Source organism: Ammospiza caudacuta, chromosome 1 (assembly GCF_027887145.1).
Source record: "Ammospiza caudacuta isolate bAmmCau1 chromosome 1, bAmmCau1.pri, whole genome shotgun sequence".
NCBI classification, from domain to species: domain Eukaryota; kingdom Metazoa; phylum Chordata; class Aves; order Passeriformes; family Passerellidae; genus Ammospiza; species Ammospiza caudacuta.
In genome coordinates, this window is record NC_080593.1 from 72,077,541 (window position 1) to 72,094,568 (window position 17,028).

Sequence of the window (17,028 nt, forward strand, 5' to 3'; positions counted from 1 at the left end):
AAGAGGCAGAAGTGAAAAATGAACCTGAGGTTTTCATGAGCAAGCCACCCTCTTCATAAATAACCAATAAGTGAGTTTGCTTTGTGTGGGCCAAGACAGCTTTGTATCTCCAACATCTGCTTGCCTTGCACAGGCTGGGATACCTTGGAATTAGTCAGCAGGTGGAGAAAGATGGGCCCCACCCTGAAGCAGTGTTCCTCTCTGCTTTCATGGGATAACCCTTCCTGGCCAAGCTATCACAAGGAGAAGAATGGTGTCATAAATTTGTGGGGATACGCCAAATCCTCGGATCTGCATTTAAACAGACTACAGCTTCCATTAAATTAAGACTTGCTCCTGAATTGGAATGTTTTCAGAACCTAAAAAAAATGAGAAAGCAATGTCTGAGTTTTTCTCTTTTAGGAAATCTCATCCAGGAAGGAAAAGAGGGTTGGGACAATCTGCCAGAGGTTTTCATCAGTCTAGCAGAGCAGCAGAGCTGTAGCAGCAAGTGTGAAATGGCTTGCTGGGCAACTGGAACCCCCTGACAAAGAGTCAGTGCCCAAGCACAAAGTGTACAGTCCCTCTCCGCTATGCATGGACTGCCTGTGCAGCTGCTTGGTCACCAACCCCATGCAAAATGTCCTGATCCACCTCCTACAGGAGAACCAGTAGAAGCCACAGTGACAATAGCCCTGGATACAACTAATCCAAGCCTCCAGAGCAGATCAGACATGCTGGGGTGTATCAATCATTACCAGTCTTTCAGGTATCACTGAAATTGAGCCAGTAAAGATTTTGCAGCTAAGTCCTTCTCGGACAGGATGGGCTCACATAAATTGTATTTTTTATTTTTCTGACCACTATCCTTGTGTCTAAACATCTGATGCATATCAACAAAGACCCCCAGAGATCCACAGGGTCTCACCTCCCATTGTTTTTGATCCAAGTTAGTCTCCTCAGTACCCTCAAAGATATGGGCCAAAGACCCCAGTTAACCCTCTGGCACTAAAATGTCTTAGAAACCATTAAAGGTCCTCTGAGAAAACTACTGAATTATTGTGACTAAAGGCTTCTCATGTGTGGATGCCATGGGACAGAGAGAGAGAAACGGCAAGTGTTTCTCAAAGCGGCTTGTGAGAAATTTTAGGGAGCTGGAAAGATGTGATAACTTGTTGACTCTAAACAATATACAGGCAGTGTTTTTCTACTTTATTTTTCTGTTCCTCTCAAAGACAGTGTGTGAGAAAGATGCTTCTGTTAGTTAGCCAATAGAATAGAATCAATTGTACCGCTCTATAAAAACCGTGTGGTTCTTTTGAATGAAGCCTTCTTGGCCTTTGCTACAGCCCTGCCTCTCGCTGTTCCTGCCCCAACCCCGGCACACGAGTGACACTCATGGGTTGTTAAGTTCAAGAATCAAAACAGATCTCCTGTCTCTAAATTCACAATAAACAGTGCTCTGATGTTGAAAGTATGCATATTAGGAGTTGTTGTGTGTTCTCATTTAGAGATCTCTTTCCAGTTTCCTTCAGACCTGAGGCACCAAGAGGATTTCTCAACTAGAATCCTTCCTTCTTTTCAGGATACATAATTGAATTCTGCATGTATCCTTACCACCTAGTAACATAGTCCTGACTGGGAACTATCATCATGTGTATCAGAAGGGCAATCCAGACATTCACTTAGTTGCTTTTTTTGTTATTTTGACTTTGTGGCCTAAGTGAATCTGCTTATTTCCATTCCTGTAATTTATTGGAAGTCAGGCGTGAACACTGACACTGTCAATGAGCACACAGACTGACACTGGAGGTATTGTACATTTGACACAGGTTTTATAGTGCTTTATTCTGAACAGTATTTAGGCAAACAAGTACTGAACATATGCAGCAGGCAGTCTTTAGATAGAAATGAAATCTGATTACCATAATCTCTTATGGAATTTTAAGACTAGTAATTACAATGTTAATTTCAGTCAAGTTGAAGTCCTTATTTCTTTCTCATGCCTTAGACATTGAATAACTGTAAGGAATTTCCTTAATGCGGAATCCAGAGCTAGAAATGGCAGATAATCTGTGCATGAGAAGTGTGTCACTTCCAGTATTAATCCAAGTGTTCTATCCTTGATTTGCATAATGTTCTTTTCCTTAGGATATATACAACAAGATTCCTCTTGTCCCAACTTCCATGTCTGAAGGGAATGAATCAAAAAAGGCCACACAGCAGAGTTCAACCTCCCCAGTCTGGGAGCTTCATGCTGAAGAGTCTTCTGGGAACACATACTGTCCCCATGGCTTTTGCCTCTGGTGTCCATAGGCCTCAGTGTGGCTGCTGTTTCACAGATGCAAATCCTGATGCCAGCCTGAACTGTTGTAGCTATGCTGCAGAACTTGTCCACTTCTTCAGTGGGTGCTGGCAGGGTCTGGTAAGGCACCCTGGACCACCAGAGTGTGGTCAGGTACAGAGGGAGATCATACCACATGTCCATATTTCCCCTTTTAGGTATTAGGAATCCAGAGAGTGTGAGTCACGAGAGAGAGAGGTTTCACCAGGGAGTAGGAATGCAGCTCTTCTTCCTAGAGCCTCTTCCAGCTCCTGAGCTATCTCAAATCAGGCTCTCACTTCATTTGGGGAAAGAAGTGTCACAGAGGAACAAAATGTTCTTGTTGCTGAAGCTGGGATACTTCTCAATAAAATATGGTGTGTTCTTCACAGTGGAAATTATTCCGCTAAAGGGGAGGAAACAAAAGGAGAGAACCTAGTTCTGCTGCATATGTAGAGTACATTGTATTACTCAGCCAATATATGAACCTCTTAGATTTCCTTTCAAAGGTGATAGTCAGGAAGAAAAGCTTTACAGGAGTGTGCACCACCACAAATATAATTGTGCTTTTTTTGTAATGAACACACCCCGCTTAAGGAGAACAGAATCGGCCTGAAAGAATCATGTTGCGAGTTTTGTTGTGTCTAAACAAAAAGATAAATGGATGGTCAGCTTTAAATTCATCTTTGTGCTGCAGAATCCGATATCCAGGTACCTCTCGGGAGTCACCACCTTGTTCATTGACTTCCAAGGAGACTTTATGGATGACCTTTGACACAACCACACCTTTTGTCTCACACATCTCAGAGAAATCTGATGTGCTTTCATTGAAGATATTTGTCATTCCCAGGCTTTCCAGAAGTGGCTTCAGGTCATAGTCAACTTCCACGTTAAACTTTGGAAGAAATACATTCACTTTGGTGTTGGCCATCATGCTGGGATTCGTCCACTGTAATAATGTCTCAGGGGTCAGTGCCTTTTCCAGCTGAAAACATAAAAAAAAAAAAAACAAAAGGAAATTAGTGAGCAGTCTCAGAAAAGTGAAAGGAGAAAAAAAAGACCATTCCTGAACTTCTCACTCCTAACCCTCCAAAAAATAAAGTCCAAAGGCAATTTTTGTTTTTGAATTCACAACTATAGCATTCAGGCTTAACATACTCCCAGTTATATTATTCAAGTACGATTTAATCCATAGGACAGGCCTCTGGAGCAACTCTTCTGCGTGTGCATGCTCTGGCAAGCTTTTGATAAGCAATCACCTCAGCAGCCATATGAAGGAACCTGAGGAAGACAGTCCCTACCCAGGTTACACCTGGCCAACTGGCAGAGATCCAAAAGTCTTTATTCCTGACTCTAAGGAATACTGAAATTGCTGGTATTTGGGATACAAAATCCAAACCCAGAGCCTGATCTCAATCAAACATGCAGCTGTTCAAGCAATTTTTTTAAAACTGGAAAGGGAGGAGGCAGAATGTGGGGCCACAACAAATTGGTATCACGAAAGGCCTTACTTGCATTTTATGATAGGTGTGTTCTGTAATTTACTCCAACATATAAAAGCATCTTACAGCTGCAAAGACAGATGTTTCCTGCCTTTAAAATTTGTGGCCAGTTGCAGCAAATTACAAAGGAGACTTAAGTGATCATCAATCTTTCAATCCTTAAATAACTTTACTATTAATTAATATTATTAATTACTTAGTCCTTAATAAACTTTGAATAGAGGTGAAAACGTGTCGTAAAATTTTCATAGAGAAATGACATAAGAAATTGTTGATCTTCAAGAAATGCCATATTAATTTTCATATTTATGTGCAATTGGTAAATAAAAATGGCTCATTTGCAGGCATCTCTGCTCAAAATTAAAACTTGGAGAAGTATAAGACCTTCGTAAAATAAATCATGTACACATGAAAAACAATAAGGATACCAGAAAAAAAGCACCTTCTGCACTTAACACTGTTTTCTGTGCATTCCCTATCTCGAGCAAAACCTCACATACAACCTCCCACGGGACACAGTGAAAACGATGATGCCACAAATATGAGAGGAGGAACAGAGAAGCAGAATGAGATGGTAAATTCACAGGAAAGTTACTTTGTGTTTCCTCATGCATTGCTTCTAAATAACAAAAACCTTCCATAGACCTATGGCATTATATGGGCTGTTTCCAAGGGAAGTATCACAGCAATTATATTTTTTTCTCTCACCTTCTCCAAGCCAGTGGTCTCATCCTCAATCTCTTTGGGCAGGAGAATGAGCATGCTTATATGTTTGTTAAGGCATGGGAGCTCAAGGATGGCAACATTTAAATCTTTTACATAGCCCAGGCAAAAAGTAGCTTCCAGATTCATCATCTGCACTGGCTTAGTTTCAGTCTGCAAAACACAGAGGAAACAATCTGTCATTAGTTTTAATTCAGAGATAAGATAGTGACAGAGAAAAGTTTGTAAACTTGCATGGAAGGGATACATTGAGTAACCACCAGGGAATTTGTTGGCTTTCACAGGTAATGAAAGCAGCAGCCAGAGTTGGCTTTTTACAGTAGGCAGCTTTCCAAAGAAAAGTGGAAGAGAATTCTACTTAATACAATAGCAGCATATGGGGGATGTGCCTTAAAAGAGAAATTTATCTAATATTGGTAGCCCTTCATGCCTTTTCACTGAGTAAAACCAACTACACTGTCTACAGGGTGTTGTAATGCTAGCAAGTGTCAAGCACTGAGCACTGCTCAATAGTGAAGGTCAAGTTGTTCATTCCAATAATTGATATTTTGGTTCAGGAGTAGAAACAGCATCAGAAGAAATTTCAGGCTTACCTAAATCTCTAAGTCTTTGCTTTTGAATGAAATCAAACAGACAAAACAAAACACTTTATTTTCTAGGGAAGACTTTAAAATAGTTCCGTCCACATGAAAGTGTTCAAATTCAAATTCAGCAGAAAAATGTTACTTTAGGGAAAAAAATCTTGAGATATTTCACTTAAAAATTTTAGTGTTGATTGTGTGATTTAAAAAACTTTTTACCTGGAACTATTGGCTGATGAGGTAATTTATGAATATTTTCAGAGAACCTGAAAGTCCAACTTTGTTTATGCATCTCTATGTGTGTGTCAGTGTATATTTGGAATATAATCTCTTTATCTCACAAACGTTGTGCAGTTTTATATCTTGTAAGTTTTCTGACTACAATCTTCATCACTGGTCACAGAGTCCTGAATGCACCAGCCACAGGTGCTGCTCCCACATGGACCTCGTGGCTCAGCAGGACTGACATGCAGGGAGCTGCAGCCCTGAGCCTGACTGGAAAGAGGGAGAATGATGGGATGACATCTCTGAAGAGGAAAACACAGGGCCAGGCACCTAAGGGACGTAATCAAAGAGATGACACAACTGTACACATTTCACCAGCTCAAGAAATGCAATGTGCTTCACCTCTGCTGGATTTTGGATGCAGCCTCTGGTACCTGCAACCTTCCAATCTCTTGGAAAAAGCTACCCATGAGAATTTGCATCTCCTTGCAGGCAACAGCTGCTTCTGACCACTTGTACTCAGCTCATGTTGTCTTAACATACTCCCAGGACAATCTGGGACCCTTGAAACACTGGGTAAGATTAGATAGAGTCTAAGAATGCCATAGCAATACATATTTCTCATTTCCTCTTATTGGGACTTCCTTAGCTCAAAGTTTGCATTTTCGGGAGAGAAAACAGTACTTTTCTTTTTCTTTTTTTTTTCTTTTTTCCCAGAACTTACCTTGTTGACTTTAAAAGGACATTCTTTGATCTCTGCCTCTGGGAACTTCTTCATCCAGTTTGTGACAAAGTAAGCAGCATTAACTAAAAGGATCTGAGTCTGGTCACTTACACTATCCTCATTCAAAACATTCTCCATTTTTCCTGTGAACAGATTTAAGATGATTGTTAATACATTACATTAGCAATATATCAATTGCTTTAAGTGAATATGGTAACATTTCACTGAACTAAGCACATTTGTGTCCTGCATCTCAGAGATAAAAGATTTTCTTTCTAATGGAAAATTACAAAAAGGAGCATTTACTTAAAATTGCAGCTTAATTTTTGATGTGGGGCTTGGGTTCAAGGCAGATCTTCTAAATGACATGTTTTGTTGGTTTATATTAGATGTAATGAAAACTAAATCTCCTGCTTTTGTTCAGTACCTTAAAGAAGGTGCTGAGTTTTCAGTGAAATTCAACAGGTTTAAGTGAAAAAACACTTTCTTATTTGGAGAGCAAGACTTGAAGGGTAGCTTCAAATTAGCAGCTACTCTTTTCTAGACTGATACACAAGAATAAAATAACCAGGATAAAAAAAAAAAAATGCTGCTTTGATTACAGTTAATATCCAAATACCACTACAAAGTTCAAAAGAGGATGTAAATTCCATGACCCATTCTCTCTGTTTTAGACTGGTTCAAGCACTGCCATAAATGACCGTGAATTCAGAGCACTGGGAAGGCAAGTCCTGTGTTGGAGCTGCCCAGGCAAGGCCAGGTGCTCCCCCGTGGGCACCTGTGCCAGCCTGGGAAGGAGCAGACTCGTGCGTGGTGTTTCCATATTCACAGGTAAGATGGTGACAGAGGAAAGTTTGTAAGCTTGCATGGAAGTGATGCATTGAGCTACCACCAGAGAATTTGTTGGCTTTCCATATTTGCACCACACGAGGGCAACAGGTGGCAACCAACCCCAGGGCCACCTCTGCCAGGGCTTCCACAAGGTGGCAAATGAGACACCCACACCTGCTTGTGGCACCCTTGCTGGCAACAGCAGCTGAGACAGTAATTAACAGCCTGAAACTCAGAGTCCAACGAGTACTTCCCATTACAATGAAGGTTTTAAAGGAATTAGAGGGTTGGATGTTTTGGTTTTTCATGTTGTGATGCTCCACAGCCAGGACCTGTCATTCTCCCAGCCCATCCTGCTGCAGTCAAATGTGAGCAGCTTTCCCCAAGGCTAATTCAAGGTCAATCTCACACTTCCACCTTCAGAAGCGCTGCAGCAGTGAAGTCAGTGCTGCTAATCCTCATGAATCCAAATAGTAGGCCTAGTCTTCTTTCACTATGTATTTACTCCTAAAGAGGTGTCACAAGGATAAAGATCTTTCTCCAAAGAGGCAAACAGCATTCCCAAGGTTAAGCTGTACCCACCATCAGTCAGCTCTGAAAGGGATTTGTTGATCTTTTCTCGGGTTTCCTCAGTTTTTTCTTTGAACTCCACTAATTCCAGTTCAGAAGGAAAAGGTCTCTTTGTGGAGTTGACAAAGTCCTGAAAGACACAAGTAACCAGTTACCTTAGTTAAGTTCCATTGGGTAGTTGAGGAGTTCATTTTTGTTTGAGGAAAGGTATTAAATAACTGCAGGAGACAACAAGGACAGACAGTGATGCATCCAGTGCATCCCTCCCAAGGTTTTCAGACCAGTGGTGCTACATCAGCAGTACAGTAACTTTGATATTGCAGCAGTGACCATGTTGCCAGTTTACAGCATAGAACAACCCTCAGTCCAGGCCTGAGCAAGACTGAGACAGAGGCCACAGTCTGCTCCCATCACATCTGTCCTCACCAGGGAAGACACTCATTGCCCTGGGTCCTGGCTTGCTGCAGCACAGGCTGAACTGCCGGTGATCTGATCACAGCATCACTGCAGCTTGTTGAGTTTTCTGAAACACCTCTCTCAGGCTGATGTTGTCCTTGCTTGGGACTCTACTCAGAGACAATTTTGGGGGGGAAAAAATCCAACACACAGAGCATTCTTGTCAGTTTTTTGCAAAGTTCATAAGTTAAAAGGCCAAACATCACCTTCTTCACTTGCGTTGCTTCAATAGTCAGGCTTCGGCCTTCTCAAAGCTTCACTGAAGCTTTTGCAATAATTACTTGGGTGTGTGCATTGGACATACACTTGCACTACCAATTTTTTTTTATACTCATTTTCACTCATACTTGCAATGCAAAGACTTTGATGTGGCATAGAAGTTATGTTGCATTCAAAACCAAACTTGCTACTGACCTAAAGCATAGTAATGAAAGAATTAAAAGTGTTGTAAGAGTTGCACAGCTTGGGGTCAAGCAGCAGACTCATCTATCCTCCCACAAACCATTATGGCAGCAGGCAACATTATGCTGTTTATCATTTGAGTCCAGTCAACCAACAACCAAAAGTACAAGAATTAATTTTAAATAACATATGGTCTGACACCATAATTCATCCACATGATGGCCAAGTAATTCATAACACCAGGGTTTTCCTGCAGTACTTACCGTGGTAGGATTGAGAGACTTGTCTACAAAGAGCCGTTTAACCATTTTCAGTGCAAAGAAAGAGCTGAGTTTGGAAACATCTGAAGTTATTGTTTGAAACCCAAAAGAAACATCTTTGACATCTTGTAAATGGAGCACCTGTTAAGTTAAAATGATAAAACACTAAACATCTTTTATTATTATTATTATTATTATTATTATTATTATTATTATTATCATCATCATCTAAACATTCCTAACAGCTAAGCAAAAAATGTTCGTTTGTGACCAGAGCTGTTGCTTTTTTTATTTAAGCTAATGACAGAGCCTCTCACTTTTGTTACTCAAAAATCATTTCTGTATTTGACATGCTCACATAAATCTAAAAACCTGATCCTACCAGAACTTTCACCAAATGCATTTCTTTCCTATGAGCAATCCAAAGAAACCAATAGAGCTGTTCATGCTGCTGATATAACTTATTGAACTAAAACTCCATAGTATGGAGTCATAATGCTTTTGTCAAACTTACATTCCCACCCAAAATCCTGAAGCTTTTAGGACAGAGCTTGTGAGAGGGTCCCAGATAATCTCCTTTCCAGAACTGGGCTATACCTTTAAAAATGCTTGACAGATCATCAAGTTTTCTGACTGCTGTGACTAATACGTGACATCACATGACATTTCAGCAAAAACTGATCAGATAAAGATAACTGTGTTTGGTTTTGTAGGCAGAGTCCAAGCATGGGCAGGGCTGCTGACCCACACATGGCTACCTCCCAACTCCTGGGAACGACAAGTCCAGTTCTACGAAATACTGGGATAATGATGCCTTTGTTTGGAAATAACCCTATAAATATGAATTCAACTTTTGATGCCTACTTATTACAGGCTCTTTGATGGTGGCTGTTTCATTAAAGGAAGCCTGTCCACCCACCTCACTGCCTCAAATTGCCTTATGAAGCACAGCAGGCACTTGTGACCTTCTTTCCCTTTTGTACATCACTACTGCTCTTTCTCCCAGAACACATCACATCTTCACAGACAAAATTGCTGCTCTGCCATAATCACCCTTCCATAACCTCCCCTCTCCTTGGTCAGTGGGAGCAGAAGGAAATAAACTCCCATTACAGCAGCAGCACAGCTGTCATAGCCAACTCCATCTCCTTAGAAACAATTTTCTCAACTTATTTCCTTTTCCTCCAACAGTTTTATCTCTTTGCATGTTAGGTGCAGGAAGCTTCTGTGCCTGGGAACTAGGTTGGAGGAGAAAGCTACTGCAGTTTCTCTACCTGAAAGAATTTTTGGCACAAGTTTGTTAACCAATGTTCCAGAGTACAGCTGCCAATCTGGCTCCTTTTGTACCTAGTATTTAAAACCCAAGCACAAACTCAGGGGAAAGCAGAAGCTACAAGAGACATGGAAAATAGGAGATATTACACTTAAAAGCATACCAAGCTCTCCTTAGCATCTGTAGTCAGCACTTTTTAAATACCACTAGAGAAATATGAAACACAAGTGCGCTTGTGTAACAGAGCTCCACTTGAGGAGGTGCAGGTTAACTTGTTATTATGGAATGGTTCAAAGCAAATTGCAGACACAAGTGAAAGCGAAATAAGGGCAGGGTAATATTTTTAACTTTCCCACCAGAAAGACAACACTTGAATTTTGAAATGGTAAGGGAGCTGCAGGGTACCATTTAAATTTAAATTTAATTTTTTTTTTTTTTAATACTGTTTGGAAAAATGTGCAGAGCTTACAGGATCCATCCCCAAAAGTCTGCAATGCCAGGTTGGATAGGGTCTGGAGCAATCTGCTCTAGTGGAAGATGTTCCTGCCTGGAGCATGGAGATTTAAGATCCCTTCCCACAGAAATCATTCCATGATTCTATGACTTTCATGGACATATTGCTGTGCAGCTCTGTGAACAGCACAAGATTCCTGTAATCTGTGGCATAAGTAGGAGCACAGAAGGCTGTGCTCAGAGGTACTTTCAGTGAATGAGAAACTACATGGAGGAATTTCCAAAGGAGGGAAAATACATTCAAATATACAGAGAGTCTTTCAGAGCCAGGTGATAATCAGCATACAATTGTATATTTAATTTGCATTTCATGAACCTTTAGGTAACTGCAGAAACTGTGGGGACCCTCACTGGGATTAAAAGGATCCAGCTCAATCTCTGCTTACACAGAGGCAGCAGACAAGGCTGGAGGGCTCACTCCCTGCACCACATAAACTGATTGAATCATGACTGCCATGCTGGATCACGATGCTGGAAACCCCTTGAACACCATGAGCTGCTTGAAAGGAGAAACATGGACTAAATTGTGCCCCTTCTACTCTATCCATCTCCTCTTTACAGTATTGTGGGAGAAAGGGGAAAAGTCAGTGACAGGGCTGCTACAAATACTTGCTGCTGACAGCAGTGGCAAAATCATTTTCAATTCTCTAAAGCTTAAGCGTTTTTGAATAATGAAAAAACAGGTATGTAGAAAATGTAGTGATCTGGACAGAGATCCATGCAGTGATCTAAGACAGAGTTTCACCCTTTTGTTGTGCAGGGCCATGGAGTGTGGAACTATTCAAGAAATTCAGATGGATAATTTGAAGTCTTTCTTACAAGGCAACCAGACATCCAGGAGAACGTTAACAGGAGTTAATAAGAGCCCTACAACAGCCATATAACTTTGCAGCCACAGAACAGGCTGCTGACAACTTACCTGTTTCATCTGCTCTGCAGTATCACCTTTTGTAGCTTTGTATGCCAGAGCCAGAGACGTTGAGGTGCATAGTGGGGAAAAAATAATGTTGGCTGTTTTGTCCTTCTCACATAGCTTTTTGAACATATCAACTGCAAAGGCAGTGTTTGCTAGTTGCAGAGCATCCATTGTCATCCTGAAATGGAAAAGAGAAAGGAGAGATGACTCACTTAGTCTGTAATTCCAGTTCTTGCTGTGGTGGGGCTGGGTCAGAGCACTGAAAGAGGCTGGCACCAGGATCTGGACTGGGCATCTTGGACTTTCAGGATGGAAGAGGAGAGGAGAGGAGAGGAGAGGAGAGGAGAGGAGAGGAGAGGAGAGGAGAGGAGAGGAGAGGAGAGGAGAGGAGAGGAGAGGAGAGGAGAGGAGAGGAGAGGAGAGGAGAGGAGAGGAGAGGAGAGGAGAGGAGAGGAGAGGAGAGGAGAGGAGAGGAGAGGTTCAGTAATAGCCATCATCTTCAAGTGACAGCAGGCAATGCCACGTGTTATGAAGAGCCAGTATTATCAGAAGCACTTGAGACAATCTGACCCACACACACTGAGTCAAACTGGATCATATATGAATTTAATTTGTTTTTAATTGATACTCTTAAAAAGTGCCGACTCAGAAGGTAATTCACCTATGCTCTGGGATCTCCTGGCTCTCAGACAGGTCTTTAATGGTCTCATAACTTCTCCATCTTGCTTAATGGCTAATTGTCCATTAAACCTTTAGCTTTGGTACATGTCCCTCCTCTTGGGGTTGATTATCCCCGGCCTTGCCAGAAGTCTCCAGAAAACTGTCTGGTCCTGTATGTTGAGATTATTTTAGAAACTTAAAGGAGGCCTTCTAAAAAATTCTGCCGTGTGCCCACCCATCACTGGCACCATTTTAACTCAAAGATTTTCCTAACCACTCTCAGTAACTGCAGATACCACAGGGGTGTTACATGACCTGTGCAGTCAGGAAAGGCAAGGCACAATTGCTACTGTCCATGCTCTGGGAAAGCCAGAGACTATTCCCATCTTCCAGGCTGCTTTCACATACCCAAAGTTGCACTTTCATATGAGCACATTTGTGTAGATTCAAGCCAAGAAGGGTGAGCCCCAGAATTTCAGTCAATAGCACAATTCTGGCTTTAGACCAGCAGTCACACAGAAGATGACCCCTTTGGTATAGTGAATTTGGCAGTACCATGCCCCCAATACCATGTATCCCTAAAAAAAAAGGAAACTGTTTAAACTAGTGCTAAATGGCTCCATCAAAGCTATTGACAGGGACAGAAAGGAAATGGAAATTTTTGCATGTGTTATGCTGCCCAAATGAAGCTGAACATCTGACACCATTGTACAGAGACACTTCAGAGCAGCTGTGGTACTTGACAGTAGTAATGACTTCCAAATAAATTGCAGTAGTTATAAATTTTATAACTATTTTTTGTGGGAGTAACAGAATGGGCACGTAATTTGCCTGCGACACAATAGAGAAAGAACTTTGATTTACTCGTAAGACCTGTTTGACTACAGAAGCCTTTTACAAAATAAATGTCTTTATTTTTATTTTAATTAACTTATACATGTTCTTGTATCTGTTAGGTAGGGCAATTGTTTTACTTGACAACTAGTTTGTTTTGGGCTAAAACATGCAGCATAAAAGGTTAGTGAAATGCACTGCATTTAATCAAGTTTAATAAAAGATACAGTGGCATTAAACCAAAGCTTTTTAAGTCCAAGTTTGAAAAGCTCACCTAACCAGCCCTGCACTCCTGCAAAATGTTCTGACTGTTGGTATTAGCAACAAACTGTTTGCTAACAAATCCACTCCCACTGAGGGGAACAAAAAAAAAAAAAATCAAACAAGAAAAAGAATCTGTCTTGAAGATAGCAAACATTGAATATATTTCACTGGAGAAACTTATCCCCACATGAAAATCCAGAGAGTTTGCAACATCCTGAGGTTTTGTCAGACTCAGAATTCAGAATGGGTCTGGCTGGACTTGTCTCCCTTCCAGTGCTCTGGCAGCTGCTTGGTAAAGAGGAATTTTCCATGGGAGATCCCATTTCACAGCATCAGCATGCATCGGGCTGATGTCACAACGGGGTTCAGGAAACATCTCAGAGATCTTATGGGTGTAGGAGAGGACCCAGTGCCAGCCCAGCACCGCAACCACCCGCCTCGCTTACGCAGACACCATTTCTCAGCCATGAGAGCAACTAATTAGCAGAAAAGTCGAGCTTGTCAGCAACCATGGGCTCAGCACACACCTTAAGGGAGGAGAGCTTTAGGCAGGACAGTGGCCAAAGGCAGAACAAGTCTGAAAGACTGAGAATACTGATCAGGGAGTAACTTGGAAAAACGGGGCAAAGAAGCAAACATAAAATCTTTCCTTTAAATGCCTCCTTGCAATTGCTCATCACAAATGTGGGCTATTTTGTGCCCATGCATGTCTCAAATAAATTCCCCTGCATAGGCTACCTGCCTTATCTTTGCCATTACCTCAACCATTCTCACAGGAACAGACAATACACTCCTATACTCTGTCTGATTCTCAGTCTCTCTCTCTCTCTGCCCCACCCCACTCCACCCCCCAAAATTGAAGATTTGGGGCAAGTACTAACTTCACAGGTATTTCTAACTGGAAAATTTCCCAGGGAACCAAGAATGCGTCATTCAGTAAATATCAACCACCCTCAAAAAGACAAATAATACAAAAAATCTCATGAGTCATGCAATACACCCAAAAAACATTTAATTTGGAGTTTAATTTAATTTTAATGGAGTATATTATTTAGTATTAGCTGGCATGATATTATTCTATTCAGGCCTCTGGATATTCCTTACAGAGTAAAAATCAATATGAAATCATACCTAATTAAAGGTATCACTTGTTCCTTTCTGGCTTAATGTTGACTTTGAGATGTAGATGCACTACTTGTGTTTCACTTCCTTGGGTTGCAAGACATCCAGAGTAAGAAAATAAAATAGGAAATTTTACATAATTGAATTAATTTCTTCTTCCTTATGCCAGTTAAAAGCTGTACCATGGCTTAAAAACTCCTCTGGCCTCATGAGTAACTCTTATACTATTCATTGGATGATTTTTTATAAAGTTTCGATGTTTCTTTTCAGTGAGAAAAACAGGAGGTATTTCATGGTGAACCTTTTATGTACCTTTGTTCATCCAGTAACTGCTGATTCTCTCAAAGCTTCTTTGGAGGAGAGTGAAATTGTTTGGTAGTGGCAAAGCTCTCTATTCTAATTTCTTCTTTTCAATGCTACCATTGAAATAAGGAGCATTCAGGGCATTTTGTTGGGGAAAAAAGCTCAGTTGCACCCTTGACCTTGAATTATTGGCTGGGCAGCAAAGAATAATCTCTATTCCACCATCTTTTTCAACTGGTCAGTCTGTTTTTTATTCTCCATTTAATATTGACCATTATATTATGTTTAAGAGCTTACAACATTCATATTACTGAAAAGAATTTACAGCATTAAATATTTTAAAATCTTAAATCTCTTTAAAGCCTTGAGCACCCCAAGCCTTGCAAGTCCAGTAAAGCCAGTTCCAGCCAGGTGAGAAGGGCTGAGGCTCCCGGTGAGAGGAAAGCCCATTAGCTGCCCATTAGCAGTCTCAGAAATCAGACATAGCTCCTGAGCCAGTAATCACAGGGAACCCTCAAATAGGGAGGAGTCAAAAAACTGAAAATGAATTTTTAAAAAGGCCTGCTGCAAGGATTCTCATTGGGTGCCTCCTTTCCCAGGAAAGCAAACTATCAGCATTTCCAGAAAAGCCTGCAGCACTGGGGCATCTTCTAAGCACTTGGAGCTTGCGATCCACCCAACTTTATTTAAAACTGCGACTGTCACAGTGTGAAAGAAACATTTTCAGATACAGAAGGGAGCTGAAAGGCTACAGAACCAGTTCAGAAAAATCCAACTTAAACTCGTTTATTGGTATAAGACACCATTTTTGCTTAGTCACTCTTGGATTCAACAACAACTACAAAACACCCTCCCCCCAAAAAACAAACTAAACCAACAGGGAGGCTTTTTTTACTATCTGCTTACTAAGGGAAAATCTAAATATAACTTATATTCAAAAATACAATCACAAGAATAGCAACATCTGTGTGCAAATGTCTGACAAGTCAAGTTAGTTGTATGGCAGGAATAATCCAATAAAGCGGAACCAAGTATTTATGTTATTCTTCTCTTGGTTAAGCAGTCTTTCCAGGAGAAGACATCTGTGGCAGATAAAGCAGAGACATTGCTGGCTATCCAATCCTGGGGGATATATTTGGTTTATATCTCAGGAGTTGTGAGTGCCAGTGCTGCAGTCTCTCCAGTCCAAACAAAATTCCAAGAGGATGAATTATATAAAATAACCCACATGCAAATTTCACAAGTGAGGCATTAATATTGAAACTAGATCAAGAGTTTAACACGACCCTACTTAAGCTCTTACTCAGCATATACTATACAAAGGAAATAAAAGATTTATCCGAACCTTTCCTTCTTCTACAGAAATGACAACTCTCCACCTGGCAAATTACCTGGATAAAAATCAAGGACAAAATTTTGTCTGAACAGACATTGAGGAGTGCAAGACATCAGACTGATGTGGGACCAGAACATCTCATGGTTGAGGAAAAAGCACTGTCAGCAACAGAGCGGGGAAAGTCACTCCAGGAAAGAAAGAGAAACAAGCCACTGCAACATGCTTTGTTGTACTTCAATAGCCAATGAACTGTTCAAACTAAATGGTCACACTGAAAATAAATGTGTAATTACTAGGCCTAAGCTCCTGTCCTTCACTTTAAACAAGTGTGGATTAGTCACTTGGTTAATAACTCGGAGCAAACAGAGCAGAGTGTACACACCTCTTCAGAAAACGAGAGGAATATTCCTTTCTAGCAGGGGCTTACAAACCAACCTAAATCATACTTTGGCATATGGAGGATTTTCATGGCATGATACACAACATGCTTTTTCTAATATGGGAATAGCCATTTGCAATAAACCACCATATTTTAATAATTCCTAATGCCCTTGCTGTCTCACTTGCCGGATCTTATTCATTCTTCCAATGAATCTTTCCAAAAAGAAAGAAACCTAGCATAGCAATTGCAGCAGTTTTGAAATGAAACCAAAACAGTGTTGTTTGGAAGGCAAAAAAGCTTCTTTGATTCCACATGTACATTTTTGGTACAAATTTCCTTATCCCACTCCCTCCATGCAATTATGCTTCACAGCCAAGATTTGTTAACTATTAGCTCAGCATAAATTAAAGTATCAGAGAAAGAAAAAAGCTGTACTTACTTTGCAAGGCTATAATCCTGGTAAACGAATCAATGAAGTGAGCACAGCACAAAGAACCAGCTGCCCGTGCAGAAACCTTGCTGAGCAGAAGACTCTGTTACTTGCCTACTCATGGACACCACTCCCACTTTCCCAGCCTCAATTTGTGCACACACACACACACTCCCTCTCACTCTCGCTTTTTTTTCCCCCTCCCTTAATCATTCTTCATGGCAACTCCTACATTGGAGGAGCAAAATGATTCACACCAGAGTTGTCTTTGCCTGCCCAGCCACTGAAGACAACAACAAGCTCTGGCAGGAAAGAGCAGCCCTGTGTGTTGCCTTCAGCAAGCGCAATACAAAAGGCAGAAGACAAAAACGAATGAAGGAGTGAATGCAGGAGTTGATGAGCAACTTAAAGATCTTCTC

General features: G+C 40.9%; 1 protein-coding gene across 1 annotated transcript; it reads right to left on the bottom strand.

Annotated features, from left to right (window-relative positions):
* Window positions 1–1,808: 1,808 nt before the first annotated feature.
* SERPINB5 (serpin family B member 5) lies at window positions 1,809–16,776 on the bottom strand. Its single transcript, XM_058807771.1, has 7 exons — window positions 16,619–16,776; window positions 11,282–11,456; window positions 8,580–8,717; window positions 7,471–7,588; window positions 6,058–6,200; window positions 4,513–4,680; window positions 1,809–3,287 (listed from the first exon to the last, which is right to left on the bottom strand). Exons 2-7 carry the CDS (start codon window positions 11,453–11,455, stop codon window positions 2,895–2,897), a joined length of 1,134 nt encoding a protein of 377 aa, XP_058663754.1. The 5' UTR covers window position 11,456; window positions 16,619–16,776; the 3' UTR covers window positions 1,809–2,894.
* Between the last annotated feature and the right edge of the window lie 252 nt (window positions 16,777–17,028).